The sequence below is a fragment of the Stenella coeruleoalba genome (assembly GCF_951394435.1).
Source record: "Stenella coeruleoalba genome assembly, chromosome: 17".
Classification (NCBI taxonomy): Eukaryota; Metazoa; Chordata; class Mammalia; order Artiodactyla; family Delphinidae; genus Stenella; species Stenella coeruleoalba.
In genome coordinates, this window is record NC_137163.1 from 18,918,430 (window position 1) to 18,943,525 (window position 25,096).

The window sequence follows — 25,096 nt, forward strand, 5'->3', positions numbered from 1 at the left end:
AGACGTACAAGAACTTGATGTGAGTCCCACATTAGCTGCTTCTGGGCAGTCAACTTTGCGTAAGTCAACTAACTTCTCTGAAGCTCAGGTATCTTATTTTATTTTTCAATAGTGTACAGTTTTATTTGTCAATTATACCTCAATATAGGGATGGTGGGAGACCCCATATCATTGTGGTTCCGATCTTTTCTGGTAGCTTCCAGTCTTTTTCATAGATTCTGCAGACAATTGTGATTTGGGTGTGCTCGTAAGAGAATGTGAGGTCAGGGTTTTTCTATTCCACCATCTTGCTAATGCAAAAAACAAAAAGGTCAGGTATCTTTTTTTTTTTTTTTTGAATGGGGAACGTGACATCTAGTTTCCTTTCAAGGCTTTAGAAAGAGCAAAGGACATAATGAATATGAAAACACTTCACACCAGATTTTAATTTTCCTATTCCAGAAGTCAAACGTTTGACAGTAAAGTGATTATAGAGACTGATTGTCCAGCAAGATGGAAAGAGCAAGTCATCCTGTGAGCCTCATATCTAAATCTAGGTCTAAAGCCTTATTTCTTACTTCCCAGCTTTGCACCTTACCCAAGTTCCTTATTTGTTTTCTGAGGCTCAGTTTCCTCACCTGCAAAATTGGCACACACAATAAACACTGCTCCGTGATCCATCCCTGATTTACTCCTTTTTAAACTGAAACAGTTATTATCTGGGATTTATTATATTCTGAATATTTGTTTAAAGAGAAATTTAATAGCTACTCAGCAAAGGCATACTTGCCTTCTTTAGTGTGACCAAATTTCATTTTTTAACTGCAAATTCCATCTTTACATTACAGACAGGTCTAGCAAATTGAATTAAAATAGAAATGATTTATATCCTTTTCAGTTAAAAACAAAACACAACAAAACCTATCCTGAAATCCAAGCAAATGATAGAAAGATCAGAGAGAGAAAAGAAAAGCTCTGTATGAAAATGGCACTTTTGCCCAGCTGTAAAAGCATAAGGAGAAACACAGAGGGTTTTTTTTGTTTTCTTTTTTAACATCTTTATTGGAGTATAATTGCTTTACAGTGGTGTGGTAGTTTCTGCTTTATAACAAAGTGAATCAGTTATACATATACACATGTTCCCATATCTCTTCCCTCCTGCGTCTCCCTCCCTCACACCCTCCCTATCGCACCCCTCTAGGCGGTCACAAAGCACCTAGCTGATCTCCCTGTGCTATGCGGCTGCTTCCCACTAGCTATCCACTTTATGCTTGGTAGTGTATATATGTCCAAGCCACTCTCTCACCTCGTCACAGCCTACCCTTCCCCCTCCCCATATCCTCAAGTCCATTCCCTAGTAAGTCTGTCTCTTTATTCCCGTCTTGCTCCTAGGTTCTTTATGACCTTTTTTTTTCTTAGATTCCATATATATGTGTTAGCAAACGGTATTTGCTTTTCTCTTTCTGACTTACTTCACTCTGTATGACAGACTCTAGGTCCATCCACCTCACTACAAATAACTCAATTTCGTTTCTTTTTAAGGCTGAGGTTGTATATATGTGCCACATCTTCTTTATCCATTCATCTGTTGATGGACACTTAGGTTGCTTCCATGTCCTGGCTATTGTAAATAGAGCTGCAATGAACATTGTGGTACATGACTCTTTCTGAATTATAGTTTTCTCAGGGTATATGCCCAGTAGTGGGATTGCTGGGTCGTATGGTAGTTCTATTTTTAGTTTTTGAAGCAACCTCCATACTGTTCTCCATAGTGGCTGTACCAATTTACATTCCCACCAACAGTGCACCCTCTCCAGCATTTATTGTTTCTAGATTTCTTGATGATGGCCATTCTGACTGGTGTGAGGTGATATCTCATTGTAGTTTTGATTTGCATTTCTCTAATGATTAGTGATGTTGAGAATTCTTTCATGTGTTTATTGGCAGTCTGTACATCTTCTTTGGAGAAATGTCTATTTAGGTCTTCTGCCCATTTTTGGATTGGGTTGTTTGTTTTTTTGTTATTGAGCTGCATGAGCTGCTTGTAAATTTTGGAGATGAATCCTTTGTCAGTTGCTTCATTTGCAAATATTTTCTCCCATTCTGAGGGCTGTCTTTTCATCTTCTTTATGGTTTCCTTTGCTGTGTGCAAAAGCTTTTAAGCTCATTAGGTCCCATTTGTTTATTTTTGTTTTTATTTCCATTTCTCTAGGAGGTGGGTCAAAAAGGATCTTGCTGTGATTTATGTCATAGAGTGTTCTGCCTATGTTTTCCTCTAAGAGTTTGATAGTGTCTGGCCTTACATTTAGGTCTTTAATCTATTTTGAGTTTATTTTTGTGTATGGTGTTAGGGAGTGTTCTAATTTCATACTTGTACATGTAGCGGTCCAGTTTTCCCAGGTGAAGGGCAGACTGCTGGGATCCTTTTCTCGTGCAAAGCAGTAGACTCAGGCCACCTAGGGAGGTGTGAGGCCTTAGACACCTTAGCGGAAGGAATGACTCAGGTGCAGTGAAAGATCTCAGAGAAGCTTGCTAATGCTAATTAACTTCTCCTGAAGGCCCCGTTAAGAAGGCCAACCCTGGCCAAGTTTGAGCATCAAAACATCTACTTGCTTTTCTGGGTTTGGTATTATTTGATTCTCAAATTCCTTCTTGCTAAAGCAACACATGGCAAAATAAAAATTCTGTAGATACAGGGACAGCCAAGACTCATACCTTGCCATCCCTCCACTAAAATGCTTTTATAAAATGCCAGGGGGACCTGGCATATCCCACCCATGAAATCTCCTGCTGAGACTCTGGCAGAAAACAGACTGCTTCACGCACCAGCAGCCCGGAGTTATTTTGGGTCTGCCGCTTACCAGCAATGTGTGCCTGTGTGGATCACTTAACCTTCTCGGGCTTCTACTTCCTTATCTATAAATCTAAGAGGATGGGTTGAATATTGAGTGTATGCCAGACCCTTCCTGTCCCAATGTTCTCTGATTCAACCTATGAACCAATAATAAGGATTCCCAAACTAAAACAAATTCAGTGCTGCCTCCAATTTGGAATGCACTGACTGACGTGATGTTACTAGATTTAGCATATCTGTGGAGAGGGGAAAAAAAAAAAAACAGTTTACTGGCAGCCTGGGTGAGTCAAAAGGCCAAGCTATTTTTGGGAAAGACCACTAAAGTGGCTCAGGCATTTACATGCATTTTCTCAGCAATAGGACAAAGGCATTCTGCCCAAATTCCAGGGAAAGACCTACCAACACCTTTGCTACTGTCCAGTAGTTAAATAAATGTACTTAGCTGAATAAGGACAACACACGCTGAATGCTGGTTTTGTAACATTGGTCATGCTTTGCAGTCTGCAAGTTGGTAAGGTTGTCAAATGACCTAGTCATCAGGTGAGACTCATAGCTTCAGCAGGGAGTAAAGAAGCATTTTTGGACTCTCTTTTTCCTCTTGCCTATATTGAATTGAATTAAGAAGTTGTCACCTTATGAAGATTCCCATGGCCAGGGCTAAGAGATACAATGACCGTCATATATTGAGTTTGGAAGACAACTTCGCAAGCAAAAGTCAGACAAGTAGCCTTTCTAGTACGTGTAGATAATTATGATAAAGAATATGTTTTCCTTTTATCACCAACATTACTGTCATATCAAAACTTTTAAAATTTGAGGTAGTGCAGCTTTGCTAAAGAGAGCTAACTCTGGGATGTAACGTACAATGTGCCGACTCAAGGTCACACTGCTGGATGGTATATCTGAAAGCTGCTAAGAGAATCAATTCTAAAAGTTCTCTTCACAAAGAAAAAACTTTTTGTGTGTGTCTACATGAGCTGATGGATGATGAAACTTCTGGTGGTAATCATTTTGCAGTATAAGCAGGTCAAGTCATTATGCTGTATACCTTCAGCTTATACAGTGCTGTCTGTCAGTGACATCTCAGTAAAACGGAAGGGAAAAAAATTTACAAGGAAAAATTTAATTAATTAATTAATTTTAGAAGAAAGAGAGAGTGCTAACTCCCAAAGCTGGCATGTTAATGAGGCAGCAAAATGTGACCCTTGGAAGCAAGAACTTGAAAACCAAAGAGCTGAGACATGAATCCCAGCTCTGCCTCCTTCACCCAGTCTGCCACCTTGGGCAACTGTACCCTCTGAGAGACTCAGTTTCCCTGTCTGTATAATGGCGATAATAACTACTCCTAATGTGAATACACATATCCATGTGATGCATTCAGCAAAGAGGCTGACACATAAAAGCACAGAGTTAACACTACCAGTATTATTAAGCTATTACTAAACTGTGAATTGTTTTGTATAATTGTATACTTTGTATCTTTTGTATTAGGTCACTTGACAACTTTACCCAAAAGCACAGAAATTCACCCATTTTTATCCTTCCTCTATTTTGCCTCTTAGGATACAGTTTTGTAAACTGACATTCATTTTGCCACTTTATGGGTAAAAAGGTAACCAGATTTCCCCTCAACTCTACTAAATATGAACCTCTGAAGACATAGGGGCTGCGTCAAGCCATCTTCCAACCACAAGGGGACCAAAATATGGAGGTAACATTGAGAAAACAGATGGTAGAGATGTAGAAAGAGGCTGTTATAACATCGTTTATACTGTAGTATCATTTAGATTCTTGATCAAGGTCGCCCTGAAACCTTATTCTTGAAATATTCAGTTGTACAAGCTAAGAAATTCTCTACTTTGGTTGAGCCAGCTTGAGATACACCTTATGCCACTTGCAAAAAAACAATTCCTAACTATTAGACACTTGTTAAAAATGTAATTCCCTTGACTTGGTGAATGAATCTTCAATAGAAGAGCTGAGATATTCTGAATCTTTAACCAGGGCCCCAAGTGATTCTCCTGCAAAACCAGTGTTAGGGACTGAACTGTGTATCCCCCAAATTCATATGTTAAAATCCTCACTCCCAGTGCCTCAGAATGTGGCTGTATGTGGAGATAGGGTCTTTAAAGAGGTATTTAAGGTTAAATGAGGTCATTAGGGTGGGCCCTAATTCAATAGGACTGGTGTCCTTTTGAAAAGAGGAGATTAGGGCACAGATACACAGCGGGAAGACCGTGTGAAGACACAAGAAAATGATGGCCACCTACCAACCAAAGAGAAAGGTCTCAGAAGAAATCAACTCTGAGACACTTTGATCTGGGACTGGACAAAATCCTCATCCTGTGCTAACATCTGTTTTGTAACCTTCCGGGCAAGCAATCCTGCAGCATTTGTTTGAATCTCCCTGCAAAGGGAATCCACAAAATTCCAGCATTACCCATCTCATCTTGGAACTGCTCTCTGTGAGAAAATCTTCTTTACTTTATACTGAAATTTATGTTATCAAAACAATTAAGGTTCATAATGATAACACTGGGACACGCTAAGATTCTAAAGCAGTTTCAGAATAACCAAAGGAATCATATTACTCACTGAAAGTTTAATGCTGTTTCCTATTGACAGTATAATGTTTGATATGAATATTCTAGTTTTTAATTTAGGATATATGACCAATATTATTTGATTGTAACTAGCACTCTCAATTTACTGATCATTCTGGATAAAACATAGTTTATCATTGCTTCTAAAATAAAAATATTATGTGTGAAGTTTTCTTCCCCAAGGGATTTTGAACTTCTGAAGTGCAATCAACAAATGATGATAAAATCTCAATAGGTTTGGCTGCATAGTTTCTTTTGAGGTCAGATCCTTTAGCTTCAGAGGAAAAGCTTGTTCTATACAGATTTCTACCGACACATCACAGGCTGCCTATTCCTATAAACCTACAGGTAACACTCCTGTCAGGAAGTAATATTTTCACTGTTTCATTTAAAATAGTCATACCGACTGTTTTACTGAAACAATGATTATTTTGGACAGGTACTGTCCCCCAGAGTCATTTAATCTGATTCAATTACCTGTGTAATTGACCTCCAAAGCTTTCCCATGTTAGAGAGGACATTTCTCATTTTAAAACAGACACTGACAGTCAGGTTAAAGTTTAATAAAGGTCCTTTTACTTGAGCTGACTCTACTAAAACTCATATTAACAGTAATAACAATAGTAATAATAATAACTAACATTTATTAACTGCTTACTGTGATGTTACAGAGGGCTTTAAATGTATTGCCTTATTTAATACAATTATCCAATGATAGAGGTTATATGTAGTCTGCATTTTACAGATGAATCTCAGAGCAGTTTAATAATTCAAAATCACACACTTCAGTAAGTAGCAGAACCAAGCTTCGTACCAAGTTTGATTTGGCTTTAAGGTCCTGCTCTCATTTACTGTGTGCGTTCCACAAAGAGAATACATAGTCTGAGGAAAGAAAAATTTATCCTCTTGGCAACGTCTGTAAAACATCTGTAAAACAGGGATATTAACACCTGCCTCGAGACTGTTGTAAAGATTAAATATAAATGTAATTTATCTCAGTATCTGGCCATAGTTCTTCGCAGACATTTCTTAAGTGCTTTACAAATGTCAATTTCCTCTTTTTCAGCAACTTTTTGCCATATATTTTCAGGACACCGATCTGGGTCACACGGGAAAACCTACAAGTAGAAGGTACAGTTACTCCTGACTTACTAGAGTTTATATCTAAGTATAAAGGCAAAAGACTGTGATATGAAAAAGTTACAAAATAATCTACTTTAATGAGTGCTTAGAACAGGGGTTTTGTAGCCAGACTCCACTGGATTTGCATTCTGTCTCCACCATTTCCACCTACCCTTTGTAAAATCTTGGACCAGTTACTTTCCCTCTCAAGGTCTGAGTGTCCTTGTCTGTGGAATGAGGATCTACCTCATGGGGTTGATATGAGGATTTTAAGAGTTATTCTTCACTGATGTTAATTTGCTTATTGTACCTCACTCAGGCCTTACAATGACGATGAAACGTGTTCTAGTTCACAATTCTCAAGTTCAAGACACAGGGAGGTAAATATTTGATGAATGTCACTTGGACAGTAAGTGTCACAGGTGGGATGCTTTCCCAGGCAGTGTGGCTTTACAGCCCAATTTCCTAACATAGTATACAACACTGACTTTCAGGTTATAAATGATATATGTGATGTTCCAGAAATATTTTAAATGCTGAAAAATATATAAATGTGTAAATATGTAAAAGATGTATAAAGATAAAAACAAACTAATTAAACAATTCTTCCTTGGGCTGAAAGGAAAGAATAAAAGGTTGTACAATTCGTGAGGATAATAATGCCTTTAAGCACACTGAATAGCATTATGCTTCTTTTTTATTCCCTAAAAGAAAGAAAGCCTCAAGTCTATGAAATTGATGGCCCTTCCAGACTTTTTCAAAATTCCTGCTTCCTCATGTCATTTCAAAAGATGACTTCTAATTTGATGACTGCTCCCATTAGCTCTGGGCCACTCAGCTTGCTTTTTCTAACAAAGGTCCACAGATTAATCGTGCGTGGCTGATGTGATTTCCTTGAAGTTCTCAGTGGTCTAATCTGCCTTGATGTGGTTCCTTTCATGGTTTTATACGGCACTTGTGGGACATGAGTGGGCATTAGGCCAGCAAGGTTATATCGTGTCTATTTGTTTTCTCTTCAAAATGAAGATTGTGTTTAAATGAAAAATTGTGTTCCAGGAGCAAATTAGTTCCCTTTGAAGCTCTGTCTCCTAACATGACATCTGGAGGTATTGTGGAGAGAAATAATTTGTGTTTTTACATAGTCCTCCATGTTAATTTTGCCCTCCATTTACAGTGAAAAATGAGAAATTTAGACCCATCCTCCATTCTTCAATATTGAGACAGGATCTACTCCGAGAGGCTGGTAGTTTTAAAAAATCATTTTCCAAATTACATACACTCTACACAAATATACGTGTGTGTGTGTGTGTGTGTGTGTGTATGTATGTGTGTGTGTGTGTGTGTGTATACACACACAATATGGGAAAGAAAAAATGTTTTTTCTCCCTCCCCCACTTCAGTTCCCTTCCCCTTCCTAGAAGTATATTCTCAGCCTTTTTGTGCATTTACATATATATGTATATATATAAATATATATATGTTTTTTGTTAAACAATATCAGATGAGATTTTGATCTCAGTGGATATAAATCTATCTTGTTCTTTTTAATAATCTCAAATTCTTCAGTATAGATGTAAGTTTGCTGATACGTTTTTCTTTTTTAATCTATCACTTTTCCTCTAGTGTTTTGGAAGTTATATGCCCTCTTTCAAACTCCCAAGTTGCTATCTTTACAGTTTTACAGTATGTACAGGCATATCTCCTTTATTATACTTTGCTTTATTGTGCTTCAGAGATATTGCATTTTTTTTTATGAATTGAAGGTTTGTGGCAACCTTGCATTGAGCAAGTCTATCGGCAATATTTTTCCAACAGTATTATTTCATTATTGTTAAATTAAGGTATGTACAGTTTTTTTTTTTAGACGTAATGCTATTACATACTTAACTACAGTATAGTGTAAACATAAATTTCACATGCACTGGGAAACCAAAAAATTCATGGGACTTATTTTATTGCCATATTCACTTTATTGTGGTGGCCTGAATCCCTAGGCAATATTTCTGAGGTACACCTGTATATACAGAGTATATGAAATTTATTACTACATAGAGCTAATCTGTATATATAGCTTACGAATAAAAAAGAAAATTTTTGCTTAACTTTATCCTTTCATCACATGCTACTACCACACTGACACAATCTGAGAATTTTCAAGATTATGATTTTATTCATGCTTCCAAGATTTTCTTTGTCCTTGGTGTTCTGCAGTTTGAATGTATTATGCCCATGAATGAGGTTTTTTTGGAGTTTATCCTGTTTGGTATCCTAACCTGTCTGGATCTGTGGTTTGATGTCTGTCACTAATTTTGGAAAGCTCTTGAGTATTATTACTCCAGATATCTCTTTTGCTCTATTCTCTTTTTCTTCTCCTTCTGATATTCCAATTACAGGTATGTTACATCTTTCGATATTGTTCCACAGCTTTACGTATTCTGCTCGTTTTGTTCATTATTTTTTCTCTTTGTATTTCAGTTTGGGAAATTTGAATGACTTTCAAGTTCACTGATCCTTTCCTCAGCCATGTCTAGTCTACTAATGAACCCATCAAATACATTCTTCACTTCTGTTACTTTGTTTTTTATTTCTAGCATTTCCCTTTGATTCTTTCTTAGAATAGCTATCTCTCTGTTTATAGTATCCATCTGTTCCTGCATGCTGTCTACTTTTTCCATTAGAGCCTTTAATATATAATAGTTATTTAAAATTCTCTGATAGTCTGTGTCATATCTGACTCTGGAGTTTGCCATGTGACCCCAGTTCACTGGTGGGTCCAAAAAAATTTGTTGATTTTTAGTTTGTTCAGCTTTTTCTTGTTATAAGGGCAGGAATGCTGACTTCTAAGCTCTACCACTTGGAGCTGAAATCAGAGTGCTATTATTCTTAACAAAAAGTTTTACTGGTTTTGCTGCTTATCAATGTTTCTGATGAAATGTAGCTTCTAAGTTTTTTTTTTAAGTTTGTTGAAATATAACTTTAATAAACATTTCAGATAGAGCTTGTGGTGATAAACATCCTAAGTCCAGGAATGTCTTCATTTGTCTTTATTTTGCCATTTACATGAATGACAATTGGTCTGGGCATAAAATTCAAGGCTCATAATCTTTTTTCTCAGCATTTTGAAAATTTTGCTTAAATGTTTTCTTGAGCCAGTTTTTTAAATGATAAATCTCTTATCAATCTTTCTTGTACCTTTTAAGTTACCTGTTTTTCTCTCTGGAAGCTTTTAGAATTTTCTCTTTGTACATGGAGTTCTAAAGTTCCACTTAGACTATATCTAAGTGTGGGTCTTTTTTTTTTCCACTCTCCAGAAGCAGTTCCACAAGCAGTCCCATTGTTACCGAACATAAGTACATGTGCCCAAAACACAGTGAGGCCAAACAATACCAAAACGTTGGAGTTTGGAGCAGAGAAAGGTTAATTGCAGGGCCATGCAAGGAGACTGGTGGCTTATACCTTAAAAACTCCAAACTTCCGGAAAGCTTTCAGCAAAGCCCTCTTATAGGGAAGGTGAGAGAGGGTAGTTGTTCCTTGTTGCAAACTTCTTAGTGTCAGATCCTTTGTTCTCGAGGTCAGGTCACGATGTTCCTGTTAACCTCCACCGAAACAAGTGTTATCCTCTGTTCTGGCAAGAGAAGGCAAGGGCCCAAGGCTCAGCTTTGGCCCTCCAAGGTCCAGGCCGGGCTAAAGGGAGGGGTTCCTGCATGAGCCGGTTACCCTGCCTGGGAGCGTTTGCACAGCACCCAGTCTGGGTCCTCCCGCCAGTGCCCATGCCTGGCTGAAAAGTCAGATCTCAGCTGGCAGCGCCCTCAGGGCCAGGTCCCCAGACTCTGCCCAGTCATCATCACTGAGGGAGCCAGGCACCCAGGACCCAGCCAGCCCTCAGGCTTTTCATTTAAACTGGAGAGAATCATTTTTATAGTATCAATAGGAATACGTGTTGTAGCAAATATCAATCAGGTTAATTCCCAGCTCACAACAATTGTCCTTCTTTGAGAATAGCCCAACCACAGAGGTTGTCCTGAAGTAATGCTGTGCAATGTCCTTGCAACTTAACCCTGACCTCTGGCCACCTCCTAGAGGTAGACAACTGACCTAAGCTATACCAATTTTTGAAATTTGAATGGAGAGAGTGAAGCTGGTTGAAGCTGTTACCTTAATGGCAGTGTCCATATACTCCAGTTGCTGAGGCCTTTGTGGACTGCGACCCATGGAGACTGCCACTGCTGTTAGGTCGCCGAGGTGGGGATTGCAGAGAGGTTTGCTGCTGCTTCAAGGCCTGGGACCCGCCAGTGGGTGGCCATTGCGAGGGCTCTGGAGCTCTGCGAGACACAGCCTTCAGCCTGTCCCCACGTCCCATAGCTCACCTGCTGGCCGGAGGGCCTGGAGGGCCCCGGGAGAAGGCCGTGATCTGCCTCTCACTGCACTGTCTGCCGTGAGGACCACTGCGAGCCTGACTGTTGGTGGAGTGGGACCTCTAACTGCTGCGCTTAGTCTCGCCTGCTCCGCCCCTATTGCATCATTCTGTCCTTCAGAGATGGGATGAGGTACACTCCTCTCTTCCCCTTTTTAGTTTCTTTATTAAAAATTAAGGTGAAATTCGCATAACACTAACCATTTTAAAGGATATAATTCAATATTATTTAGTAGATTCACCATCTTGTGCATCTATGGCTTCTATCTAGTTCCAAAACTTTCTCATAACTTCTAAAGAAAACCCAATACCCATTAAGTAGCCAGTCACTATTCTTGAGTTTTGTTTTTTTAACATCTTTATTGGAGTATAATTGCTTATTCTTGAGTTTTACATAGATATTTCTGTAATTAAGCAATATGCGTATGGCACTATTTTAAAAAAGGAATACCTGTTAGAATTGTGGTCATTTATGAGAGTCATATTTTGAAAGGCTCAATAACCAATGATATCTTTAAACAGAATACTGATCAGTGACAGGAGGGTACAGTATTTCATAGCATAGTGTCTTACTTCATTTGGGATGCTGTAGCGAAAATACTATAAACTGGATGGTTTATAAACATCAACAATTTTTTTTCTCACAGTTCCGACTTCTGACAGGCTGAGAAGTCCAAGATCTTGGAGCTGGAAGATTCAGTGTCACTTTCTCACAGATGGCATCTTCTCACTGTGTTCTCACATGGTGGAAGAGGCAAGGGAGCTTTCTTGGGCCTTTTTTTATAAGGCACTAATCCTTTATGAAAGGCTCTACCCTCATGACCCATTCACTTCCCAAAGGCCCTATATCTTAATACCATCACCTTGGGGATTACAATTTCAATACATGAATTTGGGGAAGACATAAATATTCAATCTATAGCACATGGGACTGCCTAACCATCATTAAGAAAATGAAAAGGCAAGCCACAGGCTAGAAGAAAATATTAACAATACATGTAGCTGACAAAAGATTGGCATCTAGAATATAAAAAGAACACTTAAAACTCAAATACAGGCTGCAAATCCAATTTTTTTAAAATGGACAAAAGATTTGGCCAGACACATCATTTAAAAAAAGGTATTTGAGTGGTTAATAGGCACATGAAAAGAGGTTTAAAATCATTAGCCATGAGATAAATGCAAATTAAAACACCTACTGAAATGAGATGTCCTATTAACCACTATAACACCTAAATTTAAAAATGCTGATGCTGAGATTGGTTCAAGATGGCGGAGTAGAAGGATGTGCGCTCACTTCCTCTTGCGAGCGCACCGGAATCACAAGTAACTGCAGAACAATCATTGACAGGAAGACACTGGAACTCACCAAAAAAGATACCCCACATCCAAGGACAAAGGAGAAGGCACAATGAGACGGTACGAGGGGCGCAATCACAATAAAATCAAATCCCATAACTGCTGGGTGGGTGACTCACAGACTGGAGAACACTTATACCACAGAAGTCCACCCACTGGAGTGAAGGTAATGAGCCCCACGTCAGGCTTCCCAACATGGGGGTCTGGCAACGGGAGAAGGAATTCTTAGAGAATCAGACTTTGAAAGCTAGTGGGATTTGACTGCAGGACATTGACAGGACTGGGGGAAACAGAGACTCCACTCTTGGAGGGCACACACAAAGTAGTGTGTGCATCAGGACCCAGGGGAAGGAGCAGTGACCCCATAGGAGACTGAACCAGACTTACCTGATAGTGTTGGAGGGTCACCTGCAGAGGCGGGGGTGGCTGTGGCTCACAGTGAGGACAAGGACACTGGCAGCAGAAATTCTGGGAAGTAGTCCTTGGCGTGAGCCCTCCCAGAGTCCACCATTAGCCCCACCAAAGAGCCGGGTAGGCTCCAGTATTGGGTTACTTCAGGCCAAACAACCAACAGGGAGGGAACCCAGCCCCACCCATCAGCAGACAAGCGGATTAAAGTTTTACTGAACTCTGCCCACCAGAGCAACGCCCAGCTATACCCACCACCAGTCCCTCCCATCAGGAAACTTGCACAAGCCTCTTAGATAGCCTCATCCACCAGAGGGCAGACAGCAGAAGCAAGAAGAACTACAATCTTGCAGCCTGTGGAACAAAAACCACATTCACAGAAAGACAGACAAGTTGAAAAGGCAGAGAGCTATGTACCAGATGAAGGAACAAGATAAAACCCCAGAAAAACAACTGTATGAAGTGGAGATAGGCAATCTTCCAGAAAAAGAATTCAGAATAATGATAGTGAAGATGATCCAAGACCTCGGAAAAAGAATGGAGGCAAGGATCGAGAAGATGCAAGAAACGTTTAACAAATACCTAGAAGAATTAAAGAACAAACACCTAGAAGAATTAAAGAACAAACAAACAGAGATGAACAATACAATAACTGAAATGAAAACTACACTAGAAGGAATCAACAGCAGAATAACTGAGGCAGAAGAACGGATAAGAGACCTGGAAGACAGAATGGTGCAATTTACTGCTGCAGAACAGAATAAAGAAAAAAGAATAAAAAGAAATGAACACAGACTAAGAGACCTCTGGGACAACATTAAACCCAACAACATTCACATTATAGGGGTCCCAGAAGGAGAAGATAGAAAGTACCCAAGAAAATATTTGAAGAGATTATAGTCGAAAACTTCCCTAACATGGGAAAGGAAATAGCCACCCAAGTACAGGAAGCGCAGAGTCCCAGGCAGGATAAACCCAAAGAGAAACACACCGAGACACACAGTAATCAAACAGACAAAAATTAAAGACAAAGAAAAATTATTGAAAGCAACAAGGGAAAAATGACAAATAATATATAAGGGAGCTCACATAAGGTTAACAGCTGATTTCTCAGCAAACTCTACAAGCCAGAAGAGAGTGGCATGATACATTTGAAGTGATGAAAGGGAAGAACCTACAACCAAGATTACTCTACCCGGCAAGGATCTCATTCAGATTCGACAGAGAAATCAAAAGCTTTACAGACAAGCAAAAGCTAAGAGAATTCAGCACCACCAAAGCAGCTCTACAACAAATGCTAAAGGAACTTCTCTAAATGGGAAACACAAGAGAAGAAAAGGACTTACAAAAACAAACCCAAAACAATTAAGAATATGGTAATAGGAGTATACATATCGATAATTACCTTAAACGTGAATGGATTAAATGTTCCAAGCAAAAGACACAGGCTCTCTGAATGGATACAAAAACAAGACCCATATATATGCTCTCTACAAGAGACCCATTTCAGACCTAGGGACACATACAGACTGAAAGTGAGGGGATGGAAAAAGATATTCCATGCAAATGGAAATCAAAAGAATGCTGGAGTAGCAATTCTCCTATCAGACAAAACAGACTTTGAAATAAAGAAAATTACAAGAGACAATGAAGGACACAACATAATGATCAAGGGATCAATCCAGGAAGAAGATATAACAATTATAAATATATATGCAACCAACATAGGAGCACCTCAATACATAAGGCAGCTGCTAACAGCTATAAAACAGGAAATCGACAGTAACACAATAATAGTGGGGGACTTTAACACCTCACTTACACCAATGGACAGATCATCCAGACAGAAAATTAATAAGGAAACACAAGCTTTAAATGACACAATAGACCAGATAGATTTAATTGATATTTATAGGACATTCCATCCAAAAAACAGCAGATTAAACTTTCTTCTCAAGTGCACATGGAACATTCTCCAGGATAGATCACATCTTGGGTGACAAATCAAGCCTCAGTAAATTTAAAGAAATTGAAATCATATCAAGCATCTTTTCTGACCACAATGCTATGAAATTAGAAATCAATTACAGGGGAAAAATGTAAAAAACACAAACACATGGAGGCTAAACAGTACATTACTAAATAACCAAGAGATCACTAAAGAAATCAAAGAGGAAATCAAAAAATACCTAGAGACAAATGACAATGAAAACACGACGATCCAAAACCTATGGGATGAAGCAAAAGAAGTTCTAAGAGGGAAGTTTATGGCAATACAAGCCTACCTCAAGAAACAAGAGAAATCTCAAATAAACAATCTAACCTTACCAACAAACAAAACGCAAAGTTAGTAGAAGGAAAGAAATCATAAAGAGCAGAGCAGAAATAAATGAAATAGAAACAAAGAAAACAATAGCAAAGATCAATAAAACTAAAAGCTGGTTCTTTGAGAAGATAAACAAAATTGATAAACCATTAGCCAGACTCATCAAGAAAAAAAGGGAGAAGACTCACATCAATAGAATTAGAAACGAAAAAGGAGATGTAACAGCTGATACTGCAGAAATACAAAAGATCATGAGAGATTACTACAAGCAACTATATGCCAATAAAATGGACAACCTGGAAGAAATGGACAAATTCTTAGAAAAGCACAACCCTCTGAGACTGAACCAGGAAGAAATAGAAAATATAAACAGACCAATCACAACCACTGAAATTGAGACTGTGATTAAAAGTCTTCCAAGAAACCAAAGTTCAGGACCAGATGGATTCACAGTCGAATTCTATCAACCATTTAGAGAAGAGATAACACCTATCCTTCTCAAACTCTTACAAAATATAACAGAGTGAGGAACACTCCCAAACTCATTCTACGAGGCCACCATCACCCTGATACCAAAACCAGACAAAGATGTCACAAAAATAGAAAACTATAGGCCAATATCACTGAGGAACATAGATGCAAAAATCCTCAACAAAATACCAGCAAACAGAATCCAACAGCATATTAAAAGGATCATACACCATATTCAAGAGGGATTTATCCCAGGGATGCAAGGATTCTTCAATATATGCAAATCAATCAATGTGATACACCAAATTAACAAATTGAAGAATAAAAACCATACAGTCATCTCAATAGATGCAGAAAAAGCTTTTGACAAAATTCAACACCCATTTATGATAAAAACTCTCCAGAAAGTGGGCACAGAGGGAACCTACCTCAACATAATAAAGGCCATATATGAGAAACCCACAGCAAACATCATTCTCAATGGTGGAAAACTGAAACCATTTCCTCTAAGGTCAGGAAGAAGACAAGGATGTCCACTCTCACCACTATTATTCCAATAGTTTTGGAAGTCTTAACCATGGCAATCAGAGAAGAAAAAGAAATAAAAGGAATCCAAATTGGAAAAGAAGAAGTAAAACTGTCACTGTCTGCAGATGACATGAAACTATACATAGAAAATCCTAAAGATGCCACCAGAAAACTACTAGAGCTAAGCAATCAGTTTGGGAATGTTGCAGGATACAAAATTAATGCACAGAAATTTCTTGCATTCCTATACACTAATGATGAAACATCTGAAAGAGAAATTAAGGAAACACTCCCATTTACCATTGCAAGAAAAAGAATAAAATACCTAGGGATAAACCTACCTAGGGAGACAACAGACCTGTATGCAGAAAACTATAAGACACTGATGAAAGAAATTAAAGATGATACAAACAGATGGAGAGATATACCATATTGTTGGATTGGAAGAATCAACAGACTAAAAATGACTATACTATCCAAAGCAATCTACAGATTCACTGCAATCCCTATCAAATTATCAATGGCATTTTTTACAGAACTAGAAGAAAAAATCTTAAGATTTGTATGGAAACACAAAAGAGCCCGAATAGCCAAAGCAGTCTTGAGGGGAAAAAACGGAGTTGGAGGAATCAGACTCCCTGACTTCACACTATCTACAAAGCTACAGTAATGAAGACACTATGGTACTGGCACAAAAACAGAAATATAGATCAATGGCACAGGATAGAAAGCCCAGAGATAAACCCACACACCTATGGTCAACTAATCTATGACAAAGGAGGCAAGGATATACAATGGAGAAAAGACAGCCTCTTCAATAAGTGGTGCTGGGAAAACTGGACAGCTTCATATGAAAGAATGAAATTAGAACACTCCCTAACACCATATACAAAAATAAACTCAAAATGGATTAGAGACCGAAAAGTAAGACTGGACACTCTAAAACTCTTAGAGGAAAACATAGGAAGAACACTCTTTGACATAAATCAAGGAAGATCTTTTCTGATCCACCTCCTAGAGTAATGGAAATAAAAACAAAAATAAACAAACGGGACCTAATGAAACTTAAAAGCTTTTGCAAAGCAAAGGAAATTACAAACAAGATGAAAAGACAACCCTCAGAATGGGAGAAAATATTTGCAAATGAATCAGCAGACAAAGGATTAATCCCCAAAATATATATACAGCTCATGCAGCTCAATATAAAAAAAACATACAACCCAATCCAAAAATGGGCAGAAGACCTAAATAGACATTTCTCCAAAGAAGACATACATGTGGCCAAGAAGCACATGAAAAGCTGCTCAACATCACTAATTATTAGAGAAATGAAAATCAAAACTACAATGAGGTATCACCTCACACCAGTCACAATGGCCATCATCAGAAAATCTACAAGCAACAAATGCTGGAGAGGGTGTGGAGAAAAGGAAACCCTCTTGCACTGTTGGTGGGAATGTAAATTGATACGCCCACTATGGAGAACAGTATGGAGGTTCCTTAAGAAACTAAAAATAGAATTACCCTGTGACCCAACAATCCCACTACTGGGCATATACTCAGAGAAAACCAAAATTCAAAAAGACACATGCATCCCAATGCTCATTGTAGCACTATTTACAATAACCAGGTCATGGAAGCAACCTAAATGCCCATTGACAGACGAAGGGATAAAGAAGATGTGGTACATATATACAATGGAATATTACTCAGCCATAAAAAGCAACGAAATTGGGTCATTTGTAGAGACATGGATGGGTCTAGAGACTGTCACACCAAGTGAAGTAAGTCAGAAAGAGAAATACAAATATCGTATATTAACGCATATATGTGGAACCTAGAAAAATGGTACAGATGAACCGGTTTGCAGGGCAGAAATAGACACAGATGTAGAGAACAAACGTATGGACACCAAGGGGGGAAAGTGGCAGTGGTGGTGGTGGTGGGATGAATTGGGAGATTGGCATTGACATGTATACACTAATATGTATAAAATGGATAACTAATAAGAACCTGCTGTATAAAAAAATAAATAAAATTCTAAAATTCACACACACACAAAAATACTGATGCCATCAAGCGGTGACAAGAATTTGAAGCAACTGGAACTCTCATACATTTCTGGTGGAAATGTAGAATCATACAGCCATTTTGGATGACAGTTTAGTGGTGTCTTGAAGTTAAAATACACTTATCATATGAGCTAACAACTGCACTTCTAGGTATTTACCTATGAGAACTAAAAACATCTGGCCACACTATGACTTTTACATGAACTTTCACAGCAGTATTTTTTAATAAAAATCCCCAAACTAGAAAAAAACCAAATATCCAATAGCTAGTGAGAAGATGAATACTGTGGTATATCCATACTATGGAATGCAACTCAGCCATAAACAGGAGCAAACTACTGATGTACAAAACAACAATGATGAATCTCAAACCATTATGCTGAAAGAAAGAAACCAAACATGGAAGAGTATCTACTTTATAACCTCTTATATATGAAGGTCTGTATAGATCAAATCTATTCTTTATAGAGTAGACAGAAAAGAGATAAATGTTTGCCTGGGGCCAGAATGGGGAGATCAACTGAGATCAAGCACAATGAAACTTTCTTGGGTGATATATATGTTCTATATATCTATGTATATGTTCTATATCTTGATTCTGATGATGGTTACATGAGCACGGGCATTTATCAAAACTCATTCAACTGTACACTAAAATGAATACATTCTATTGTATGTAAATTATACCTCAATAAAGCTGATTCAAATAAAAACAACAGCCTGGGAACAAATAAAAATGCAAATGGTTATCTTGGAAGAGATGAAAGTTTTTAGGGAAAAAAAATGCTTTTTTTATCCAGTGTTTGACAGACTGCCACGTGTTAGATATATGTATTCAACTTGTTCTGTGACTCCTCAGATGATAAATAAGAATAAGAATGATTTTTGGAGAATATAAATAAAATGTCCTGAAAACTGGAAGTTTTTTAGTTTGATATTTGAAAACTTTCCAAATTTTCTGATTTGATACGATGCTGAAGTCCTCTAACGTTCGGAAAGTTTTGACATCATATTGATTTAGTACAATGAAGCTTATTAACAAAATCCTTTGCTAAAATTGATGTTTTGTAATTTCCCTTGAAATATCTGCATTATGAAACCAGAACTTATAATTCTATTCAAATATGCATTAGAATGGAAAAAGCAATGAACTGGGTTCTATCCTTGCCTCTGTGAAACCTAGATATATAAACCTAGAATGAGTTGCCTCCATACAACTCCGTTTTGTAGCGTGTAAAATCGAAGTCTGTGTTACATTTTTTGGATCTCTCCACTAATTAAATCCCTCTATTAACTGCCCTAACTAAAGACTATGATTTTATGTTTGGCTCTAGAAGGATCTGTGTAACCATAAGAGGGCAGTATTCCATTTAAACAATTTCTTACACAATTTCCTGTAAGTGCTCAGTACACTAAAATTACAGGACTTTGAGATTGGCATAATATTTGCTAGTATTAATCCCCTTAGGATTATGTTAAGAAAAGTAATTTGTCTTTTTTAAGTATGAATACATAAATTTATCACAGCTAGAGGCAAAAGGGAGTCATCTTACTCTTTCTCTGGCTATCAGGCTTGCATTTACTTAAGTTGAGGAGATCATGCTTCTATCTCATCAGGACTGTAGTATATTAAAACACACTTGTCAACCCAATTAAGGGGGGACATTCTAGGGCTAGGATGTAGATTTATAGAGACATTTTTCTATGGATTCTGGGTAAACTGCAACGTACATGGTTGCAACTAATTCAAAATCAGTGCCAATGTCCCACATCAAAATCACATTTCAGTAACAGGAGGTAAAGTGAGAAAATAAAAGGGTAAAAAGTCATTTTTGGATGAGAATTTACTTGGGTCTTACTTGATGCTCAACACATTTTTAAAGGAGTGGAAAGCTTAGAAACTACTCTTAAGGCATTTACACCATTTAAAGAAACTGAATATGTATTCCTTAAACAATGAAAGATAATTTATGAAAAATAGAGTCTATCACCATAAAAGGTATTCTAATTTTCTGTATCAGTGTCCCAATTGTTAGCAATTTTATCTGCTTTATAAGCCCATTATCTTACAAGGACAGAAGGCCATGGAAGCTTGCACAGCTCAAGGTTGCAATAACAAATTCATGGTTTATGGACCTAAATCCCCTCTTCCCTCTCTTCTGTCCTTTACACTGGTTTATTATCTCCTGGTTACTCATCTCAACCTAAGAATGTCCCTTTTCTGTCTCCTTGACATTCAGTTCATCCTTCCTCTACATAATGTTAAAGTATCTTCTCACTGTCTTAGAAAACCACCTCCATCTTCTATAGTTAGAGGAAAAGAATGTTTAATAGTTTAGAAAGGAAAGGTCCAAGCACAAGGAAATCAAGGAACATTTACCAGTTCCAGGTTATGCCCATTCCCAAAGGATAATCTGTCATCCTCTTGGCTTACTAGGGATATTTGAAGAATCCATTTGACTTGCTTAAAATCACTGTTTTCATTACACACATTATTGTGCATGGCTTCTCACAATAATGGAGTGAATATAAGCAAATGATCAACACAATGAATCATATGAGAATCATCTTTTCTTTGAAAAGAACATTTATACCTGAAATAGAGAGCCTTGCTTGGTCAAAATTATCCATAGGATGACACAGCAGAACTTACAAGTTGAGGGAATTTAGAGATGCTATATAAGTTCGCGCCTTGCTACAAGACCAGACGGAAGCCATGCCTAAAAATGAAAAAAAAAAAGTCATTTGATCACAAATGTTACTCTAATTTTACTCTGACTCTATTTTGATATTTAAAATTTATTCTGATGTAGTGTTAGGATGTTAAAATGTAAATTGCTTTTATCCTGACCTTCGTTTTATTGTTTCTCCTCAGCTTTTATTACAGAATTGTTATTGCTATGGAAATGTTAACTTCCTGTTTGTATTTCTGGCACCCTGAAGGGCATGGAAGTTGGCCAGTTTAAGCTTTATTAGGTAGCTACTGAGAGATAAATGTCTGCAGCATTTTTGTTTTGTTTTGCTGCAGTTCACTAAATGAAAATCTGTCCATTAAAAGTAAACTGTGTGGTCAATGCTACAGCAATGTCTCCCTTTTCTACCAGTAACACACTATAAACCTTAAGCTAATTTAGGTTAATTATGAAGATCCACTATTGCTGCATCTAAGCCCATATGAACTTGAAACTAACCAGTCCCAAAATTTGTATGCCAGATGAGAACCATGGGTAACGTTGGATAGCAGATGAGAGCCATGGGTAAGGTTGGATAACCTTTCCAGATGTGTTTCATCACGGCAGCTACCCATTGGAGGGAAATCACAGTGGAGAGTTGAGACCTTGGCTTTCCAGGTTCATAAACCTGGTTTTGTGAGTTTACCTAAGTTTTACCTCTGATGCTTCTTATAAACAGGAACATAACTTTACTGATTACTAAGGGAGATACCGAGAACAGTGGGAATGAACAACTCTAGTGATCAGAATGCTTGTGCCCCATAGCCCTTCATTCGCAGTCTTTACTAGGAAAAAGGCAATTAGAAAACTGACTTAGTGATAGAAAGTTGCTCGATGAGAGAGCAGTAAAGGGAACTGAACGTCCTTAAAGGAATTATCTTAATTAAAGGAAGATACACCTCTCGGCAGTGATCAGAACATGGTACTTTGGTCTGCTTTTCTCGATGATGACAGAATAGTTATTAGCAGAAATCTGTATTCTCTTTTTTCTTCCTTCTGTAGAGCTTGCATTTGTCCTAACAAACTTCCCCTTTACTTAACCAAGTAGGTCATTTTACGTATATTGCACTAAAACAGACAGTCCTTGCTCCATGGAGCTTTAATTTTAGTGGTGAAAAACAGACAATCAAATGTGGTATATAATATTTTATGTGGTTAAAAAACAATATTGAAAATAAAAATAAAGAAGAGTAAGGAGGCAGAGAGCAATGCAGGAATTGCTGTTTTAGATGGCATGATCCAGAAAGACCTCTCTAAAAAAATGACGTTGGAGCAAAATGACATTGAATTAAGTGAAAGGCAGGTCAGAGATGTATCTAGGGAAAGAAGGTTCCAGGTACTGAAACAGGTGTACTTACTATGGTGACATCACCATAGCCCAACACTTTCTATATTGGGAAAACGAAATTAAAGTTACTACCGATGGTATCCTTGAAAGAGGAAAAGAGTCCCAAAAGGACACTGTGTGATTGAGGACTTTGGTTTGGTGATGGATAAGGAAACCGATTATTGACAGCCATCATCTACCTAGGGTACATTTTCCTTGTACCATTTGGAATTACTTATTGTCACTCAGGGTCCCATCAGAATATTAGGCTAAATTTAGGAAGGTTTGATAAGGCATTATTTACACTGCTGTGCAGTACCCTGAGAACTTGACCCTCATAGGCCCTCGAAAATGAGGAGATGGCATGATTAATGAAACTCAGAAGAAGAGAATGATAGCTTGAAACAAGCTATCATCTTTGGTAAAGAAACCCAACCATTCCCAGGTGACCCTGCAAAGAGGGATGTAGTCCATGAAGATCAGCATCCCCAGGATGGGGTGGGGTTTGGGGGAAGGGATGAAAAGATAGCAGGCACACCTTCTTTCCCTTTTTGATTGCCAGTCTGAGACCCTACAGAGATTAAAATGTGGTGTTCCAGTCCTACACACTCAACCTAACACTTACGCAACTGCCCCTTCCCCGATGAAGGCTCAACATGCCTAAGGTTGACCTTATATCAAGTTGTTTCTGATAACAATGGAAATATAAAGACCAGTAGACAGAGATAGTGCTAAACATGGCTTAATCTTTGGCCACAACAAAGTCAGACTCCATGCAAATCTCAAAGAAAAATCAAGGACTATAAAGAGAAGGGGTTTTGGGTCTAATACTTGAGTGCAAGTCATACCTGTGACAAGTACTATCTTTGTGATCATTGATCAAGTTGCTTAATCTCATTGCACTCCACTTCCTTTAACTATAAAATGAGCATCATTATAGTTCTTACACATAACATTATTGGGAGGATAAATAAATATATGATGGATGCAATGGAAGGGGCATTGTAACCCTCAAAGATGCATAATGCTTTCTCCCACAGATAGAAGAGCAAAAAGAAGTACTTAGTCATACCTGCTTTAGAAGGAAAAAGGAAAAGCCATGAACACATAATAAGAGTCCACTATGCCCCAGACACTGCTTAACATATATTATTTAATTCTTTGAACACCACCTATAAGATGTTAATATTACCATTTTACAGGTAAGAAAACTGGGGTTCAGAGAGACCAAACAATTCACTCGAGATCACACATCTTGTAACCGGCAGGGCCGAGATTCCTAATGAAGCAACATGAATCTCAAGATGATGTTTTTATTCCTGACGTCATCAATTCTGATTAAGCTACTCCAAGAACACAGAAAAACTGTATGCTTCATTTCAAACCACTCCTGGGCATAAAGAAGAAGCTCATCAACAACTAACTTAGAGTCCTTCCTCTCCCTCTCTCTGTGAGATGCCCAGAAGAACACTCTGCTAGGTAGTGGCCAGGACTGGGGCATCTCTGCTGAGCCCAAGGTGCTGACTGTTAGATTCAATATGAAAGGGTGTTCTTCCTTGACTTTCAAAGTGTTGAACTGCCAACACTCCTTCTCATGTGGGAGCAGGCAGAACTGCAACAGGGACCTCTGCCTTCCCACCTTGGTGGGACCAGGCGTCCACATCACAGAGCTCAGGTCCGCTGCCAGGAACCCAGTGAGGATCACCACCATGCTTGACCAAATGCCATTTGTTTCCAGAAAGGGAGGAAAGTAAATAGCCTTTTGATTTGTTGCTTCTCAGCTTCTTCTGAAAGCTACCCTAAAGGCTATAGTTCAGGTGGGTCTAATACAGCCAGAGTATATGTATGGTAAATCAGGCTGGGAAACATTCAATTTTATTTTGGTCTAGTGGGATGGTGGATGCTAGGCAGAGTGTGAGTTCATGTGAGTGGAGTGAACAGGGCATGGGTTCCATTAAAGAGGGCCATTTTGTTGGGTGCAGTCATGACATGTTGGGTCAGGGAACTCAGTGCAGAAGCATCGATAATGGTGCCACAGCCAGGCAGGAATCACACCTTCAGGCATGCCCAGAACCAGTATCAACCAGGTTACATCCACTGTTCCCAACCAATCTTTGGTTCTTGGGTAGGGATAACTATTCTTTGCCCTTCTGGCTTTGTACGAAGAGTTTTGCCCAGCCCAACTTCACGGTTTTTTCTCTCCAGCAGGGCTGTGAAACTTTTCTGATTGTTTTTCTCAGTTTTGGAAGGGTAGCAGCCTCAGCATAATTGTGAACTCCATGAAGGCAAGGACTCTGTCTCCCCCTTCACCATGATATTCACCCTGCATAGCATCTAGATGTGATAGTAAACTTTTGTTAAATGAGTAAATGAATTACCCCCATGACCTCACCTCTCATCCAACCTGACAAGTTACTGTGTGTTAAGTGCTTTACATGGGATTCCTAGCAGTCTAGTTTGTTTGGTAGATACAAACAGCTCCAAAATATATCAGTGGCTTAAAACAACAAAGGTTATTTCAGGTCCGCTGGTGGATGAGCACCATATCACCTTCAGGCTAGGACCCCACAGGATGCAGAAGTCACCATGTTGAACCCTGACGTTGCTGAAGAAGACAATGAGCCAGTGAATCTAATCCTGGCTCTTAAAGGGCTCCTCCCAGAAATGACATGTGTCAGTTTTGCTCATATATCATTGGCCAAAGTGAGTCACTTGGTCATCACCCTCACTCCACAAGGGGTGAGAAAGTTCAGTCTTAACCCAGAAGAGAAGAGAACCAGACTATCTGTGAACATCTCTATGACTTTCATCCACATATTATTTCATAGAAACCTTATAATTCATCTAGAACAAAGATGCTATTATGGGTCCTACTTTTCTTTTATTGAGGTGTAGCTGATT

The 25,096-nt window shown here is 38.4% G+C and overlaps 1 protein-coding gene across 6 annotated transcripts in view; it reads right to left on the minus strand.

Annotated features, from left to right (window-relative positions):
* Positions 1-25,096, minus strand: part of COLEC10 (collectin subfamily member 10) — a 451,965-nt gene that overhangs the window by 96,521 nt on the left and 330,348 nt on the right. For 5 of the 6 annotated variants that reach the window (XM_079901499.1, XM_079901496.1, XM_079901500.1 and 2 more), the window contains one exon: positions 20,731-20,856. The exons of the other annotated variant lie outside the window; for it this stretch is intronic. In XM_079901499.1, coding sequence (XP_079757625.1) covers positions 20,731-20,767 — 37 coding nt within the window. In that variant the 5' untranslated portion in view covers positions 20,768-20,856. The remainder of the gene's footprint in view (positions 1-20,730; positions 20,857-25,096) is intronic. 6 annotated transcript variants of the gene reach the window in all.